Source organism: Castanea sativa, chromosome 1, assembly GCF_040712315.1.
Source record: "Castanea sativa cultivar Marrone di Chiusa Pesio chromosome 1, ASM4071231v1".
Taxonomy (NCBI): Eukaryota; Viridiplantae; Streptophyta; class Magnoliopsida; order Fagales; family Fagaceae; genus Castanea; species Castanea sativa.
In genome coordinates this window covers 90,720,314-90,726,516 of record NC_134013.1, presented here as the reverse complement: position 1 = coordinate 90,726,516, position 6,203 = coordinate 90,720,314, and the positions used below count along the sequence as shown (strand labels likewise).

At 33.8% G+C, this 6,203-nt stretch overlaps 1 protein-coding gene across 1 annotated transcript; it reads right to left on the bottom strand.

The window, feature by feature from the left end:
* Positions 1–474: 474 nt before the first annotated feature.
* On the bottom strand, positions 475–5,462 carry LOC142620343 (protein NRT1/ PTR FAMILY 4.3-like). Its single transcript, XM_075793729.1, has 5 exons — positions 5,200–5,462; positions 4,403–4,620; positions 3,407–3,847; positions 2,219–2,319; positions 475–1,556 (listed from the first exon to the last, which is right to left on the bottom strand). The coding sequence occupies exons 1-5, from the start codon at positions 5,339–5,341 to the stop codon at positions 662–664; spliced, it is 1,797 nt and encodes a 598-aa protein (XP_075649844.1). The 5' UTR covers positions 5,342–5,462; the 3' UTR covers positions 475–661.
* Positions 5,463–6,203: the final 741 nt, after the last annotated feature.

Below are 6,203 nucleotides of genomic sequence, written 5' to 3'. Positions count from 1 at the left end.
CATTCTCTTTCTTAAAGGCACTTTTTTCTTTGCGACTTTTAGAGGGATTCATTATGTTCCATGTACATACATCAAATCGAGCATGGTTGAAAGCTAGAGTTCTCTAAAGAACCCCTTGTCTCAAGTAAGAAAGCATTAGCCCCCCACTTACATATTCCTTTTTTGTCGTTCAAAAGAGAGTGATGAGGTCCACCGATGAGGTTGATGCATATGTAAAAGAGAATGATAAGGAGAATTCATTGTATCTTGTAAATGGGGTTAGGCATATATACTTTTCTCATAAAAACTTGGGATTAGCTCAAAGTCATTGGGGACACTAACTTGAAAAGTGCATAGTCTTTTCCCACTTAGGTTTGTACTTTAATTTTTGTAGTCTTTTTTTACTATTATAATAATTGATCAAAAGCAAGGGAGATGAGCTTTCCAATAGATTTAAAGCATATGTATTAACAAAACAAGATCAAGACATTGGCCTTCATGAGAAAATATAGAGAGTAAGCTATGATTCATATAACTCATTGCTACCAACCTTCCCTTAATGGCACTTTTTTATACTTTCTTACAGAAACTGTCAGCCTCAAGAGAGCACACAAAGGATTACATAATTCTTCATCTATATAAGTATTATACAAGATGCTGGGTAATATTTGATGATAATTTTTTAAGGTATATTGCTATCAGCTCCAATATTTTTTTCAGAGGTGAAGCGATAATGGCTATAGTCCTCTGCATTAGTCTCTTGGTGTGGTCTGCTTGATGAGGATGAAGAATTAGAATACCATCTAGACCAAAATAGATAGTTGAGGAAGTTGAGAAAGCTAAGGGCTGCCAGCAACCAATAAAAAAGATCTAGCCTGTCTTTGTTTAGATCATTATCATGAAGCCAACCACCATTTGAGGAACTCGATGTGATCTTATTCACCAAAGAGACCAATAAGGAGCTCAAATAAAATCCAAATGAGTATGAGCAATAGGTCATGGCTGTTAAAAATGCTTGCATCCCTTTCAAGGATTGTTTGTAAAAGAACTCAATGAGGCCCACAGCAGTAAACATTTCCGATAATCCAAAGATTATGAACTGTGGGGTGATCCAGAAAATGGATAATGTTTTGTCTAGATTTAAAGCTGAATCCCTTCTTTTTTTCTCCATGATGGCTGCTGCAACCATTGAAAATGTTGCGAAAAAGAGGCCAAAGCCTATTCTATTTAAGGGGGAGATTCCGGACTCATGGCCGGTGATTTTTCTTGCAAAAGGGACAAAGAAAGTGTCATAGAGAGGGACTACAATGATGAGCAAGATGTATGGGATGGATTGAAGTGAAGCTGGTGGGATATGGAAGGATTTAGTGAGTTGGGTGTCCATTGCACTTCCTTGTTGGACTGAGAATGTTTGGAGCTGAGCTAAAATGGTGTTGAAAACAATGGTGCAAGCAAAGATTGGAACAACTGACATCAAAATCTTCACTTGATTGACTTGAGTAACAGTGCACAATCTCCATGGGCTTTCCTTTGCATTAGCCCCATCTTGGATTTGGATGCAAGCCTTGTCCAAGAACCTGATTTTTTGCATACAGTCATTAAGTAGAGGAACCAATATATTGTAAGAAAAATAATAACTAATAGAGATATTAACATATAAACATCACAAATTTTTATTATCCAAGATTTTCAAATATAGCAGAATTTGAGGCCATATAAGTAGCTTAATAATTACAATTAGAAAGAGCTACTATTCAATCCTGTGAATTGAACAGACCGAGAAATAAGTTTAAAGAATGAAATGTCATCATAACTTTAAAAACATATAGGGGTCCTAAATACTATTTTTTTCGGATTCAGATCCTCTAGAGTTCCTAGGGTACTCTACCAAGTAGAGTTCATTAAATCCTAACCACTCTTTAATGATTTAATGGTCTAGATTCTACCATGTCAGCATTTCATTAACAATCATCTTAATTGTTTTGTTTACAACATTATTTTATTATTTTAAGAATATTATTAATGAAATGCTGACATGGCAGAATCTAAACCATTAAATCATTAAAGAGTGGTTAAGATTTAATGAACTCTACTTGGTAGAGTTCCTAAGAACTCTAGAGGATCTAAATCCATTTTTTTCATACTGTATTTCAATAATGATTTGAACGTTTGTGTAGAATTTCTAGGATAAAACAAGAAGCATAGAAAAAGGAATAAATCATTTTACAAATTATTATACCTGAACTTTTCGGGGTGAAGGGGATTTCCACTCTCAGAAGACAAGGCAACGTTATTAGATGGACAAACCTGCTTTCTTTTAAAAATTGCAGCCACAAAAACCTGAAGAAAAAAAAGTCCAATTTAGAAAGACAAACAAAAAATAAGAAAGGAAAAAAAAAGGGGGGGTAAATTGAATGAATTTGTATTTAGTGCCATCCAATCAGTTACTCAGGAGCTAATGTAAATAAAGTGTTTCTATGACCATGAACTATAGAAGACAGCACTACTTCTTGCTATAACCTTATTTTATTTAACAACCGCATGTTACTTTTTCTAATAAGTAATCAACATAAACAAACAAAATTTATGCATAATCAGCTGAACCAAACAGTTCAACCATTAGGCAAAAACTATATTAATTAAATCACTTAATTACAGTTCCTAATTGGAGCAAGAAAATACTAAAAAATGCACAAGTTGTGATCATACAATAAATTCATATGTCCTATAGCATGTATATTATAGTCAATGAAATTTAATTATTCATAATAAGAGACTAATTGTGTGATAAACTGATAACAGCCTCTTCACACATGCTATCACGTGTTTAGACTCTAGAGGCTCTTTCTTTTTTTCTTTTTTTTTTAAATAATATTTTAAATTTGTAACCAAAAGTAGTTATAGTTTAAGCATAAAATGTATCCCAATTTTGTGGAATTTATATTTAAATTTCAAAAATCTCAATATACTTTCATATCCTTGACTTGTCTTTTTTTTAATTATTTTAATTAGATAGCATACTTATTATTTTTGGAAAGTATAGAAAAGTTGACAATAAAAAATTCTATTCCAATTATGTATAGATATAGAAAAGCATGCAATAAAAAAAATAGAAGTACTCATTCTTTAACAATATAAGGTCTGGTTGGATACCGCTTATTGCTGAAAATTAAAAATACTGTAGCAAAATAATTTTTAAATCGCTAAATAGTATCGTGGAACCCAATTTAAAAGTTATATTTGCTAAAAGAGGTACTTGCGAGTCCCATAAATAATGCACGTGCCCAACCCAAGGAAACGGATAGCAACGCCACCCAATCATAGATGCACCCACACAAATGAAAACAAAGATTATGCCTATAAAAATGGGAAAAGAAAATGAAAACCATAAATTAAAAGAGGTATAAAAGCTTTTGAGACTAATTACTTGAGCAATGGGAGTAAGGATGCTTCCTTGAGGGGGCTTGTTTCTGTAGTATAAAGTACCAGAAACCAAGCTAATTAGTCCAAATGCCATAGCAGCAGCTGAGACTCCAAAGCCAATATCCATCCCAGAATGAGTTTGGATCCATACAAGAACTGTTAGTGCAAAAAGTTCACCCATAGAGAAGGCAAAATAGGCAGAATTGAAGTAAGTGGAGAGCCTTTTGGATTGCTTGGGATTATCTTGCTTGAACTGGTCAGCTCCATGAGCAATCATGTTGGGTTTGACACATCCACTCCCTAGTGCCACTAAGTAAAGTGCTACAAAGAATATCAAAGCCTTCAAGCCCTTTGCTTCTATACAGTTTTCTCCATTTGTGAGCATGTTGCACTGGGGTGGCTTTAATTGGGGAAGATGAGCTTGGACCGAGAGTAGAATAAAGCCCTGCAAGTTCAACAGAAAACTGTGTGAACAACTCTGAGCTCACACACACGCAAGCATGTACTCATACACGCAAATTTTGATCAATAGTAACTCCTATATACAATATTTTCTTTTATGAATAAGGAAAATCTTATACAAGATTTGTTATACAATCTCTTTAAATATTAAAAATAAAACATTTAATATGAATTTTGGATGGTCATGCACAAACCTTTAAAAAAGAATTGGGTAAGACTATCTAGAAATCACTTTTATTAGACCTAGCTATGTAGAAATGAAAACTTTGTACAACGACTCTAAGTCCAACTTTAGTGCATTAACCAAAATTTTTTGTTTAAAAAAAAAAGAAAGAACTGTGCTCAGTCATTATTAAGAACCAGACCATAAGTACTACTGCAGTACTGCCCCATTATAGATGTCAATATCTTTGTGCAGTGACAGCATTGTCTATCTACTGGCTAATATTGAACTTATCCACTTGTGTTTTTGGGTTAAAAATTTAGAGAGAGACAAAGGTGGAGGAAAAAGAAAAGGCGATATGAGATAAAGATTTACAGAAAGTTCAATAAAACCAAAGATTAACATGGTCCAGAAGCTCCCAAGATAAGAATCTGAAACGTAGCCTCCAAGGAGTGCAAGGAGAAAGACAGTTCCAACAAAGTTTGTCACTATGTTTGCAGACTTTGATAATGAGAAGTGCATCTCATTAATCAAATATGTTATGAGGTTGTTCCCAACAGCAGCTATGGCCATTATCTCAAAGGCTTGTAGTCCTGAAAATAATTATACACGACACAAACGCTTAGCAAATATATGAATAAGCAATCTAATAGTAAGTGCATAGAAAACCAAACTTTATGAGAGAGAGAGAGAGAGAGAGAGAGAGATAGAGACCAATAACATTTTTGGTCAAATACCACGTACCCTTCAAATTTTACCACCATTCACATCAGTTTGTACTCCAATAGTCACTTAAAAATATATATACATATATAAAAAAAATAAAAACATAAACTTGAAAATGAATATGATCTATTCCATCAAAAAAATATATATGAATATCTAAAATTTATATGCAGCTGACCTCATACTAGCTAGAAAGATATATAGCTTCAGATTGCCAAGGCTGCCATTAGACTTTACATTCAATAAGAGTTGAATTATCATAATGAAAGCTTTGTATACAACTACCAAGCTTCATATTCTCAACATGTCAGTCAAGATCAGTCAAAAGGAATAACCCAAAAACCAACTTAAGTAGTGTCTTTGCAAGCCTAACTTTTTTGTCATATTCTCTATAACACACACTCATACAGAGAGAGAGAGAGAGAGAGAGAGAGAGAGAAGGATACCAAGAACAAAAGCTGCTGCTCTCATTCCACCATGTTTGTTAGGGTTGGAGGGTCTCCCTCTCCAATCAACAGTGGTCTCTTCACCCATTCCTGACATGTCAATGATCTCCCCTTTGTTATTCTGCCTTCTCTCCATCTCCATTTCTCTCTCTCTCTCTCTATGTCTTTCCTCAAAGCTTAGCAAATAAGAAAAAGAGAGATAGTATGACTTGCTAGAAGGTGTGATGTTCTTCCTCTATATATATACTGAATATATATGAGTCAAGCTGGATTAATTGTCCTAAATTTATATACAAAATGAAACCTCCTATGAAATTCTAAACCCACACGCACTATACCCACGTGGAAAGCACTTCCACCAACAAAATCGTTTTAGTGATACTGTGCTTTTCGTGTGCGTTTGGTACCCATTAAAAATTAAAATTGTTTTACTATTTAACTTATTTTTGTTATTATTTATGGGCTTTACTACACTTTTTAATACTATTCATAAGTTACATTGTACTATTTCAACTAATATTTACTTTTATCTACCATACTTTCAACAATAAATTTTCAGTTTTAGCAAAATAAACGATATCTAAACACCCATCATTTGTGTTCTTGAAACCTATTTCCATCTCATGTATGAAGTGTGGGTGTGGGGCTTATGGGGTTGCTTTAATTTGTGGGTAGGGTTGACATGTGGAGTTGCCCTATCATCCCTCTTTGGTGGTCCAAATACCCAGCTTACCTATCGTCCTTCCCATGTATAATTATTCTTTCTTCTCTTTTTTGCTGAATTTCCCATGTGTAATTATATGTTCCCATATATAATTATTCGAATTACCCTACTCCTTCTGTTTTCTTTGAAATAATTGCAATAACAATACTTCTTTCTTTGTCCATTTCCACTAATTTTTAAGAGTAAGAGTTCTCTGACATTTATAATATTGTATGTTGCAAGTTAGCAATACTTCTCTCCCTTTCAAGAAAATAGTCTGTAGCTCTACTACAATTGGGTG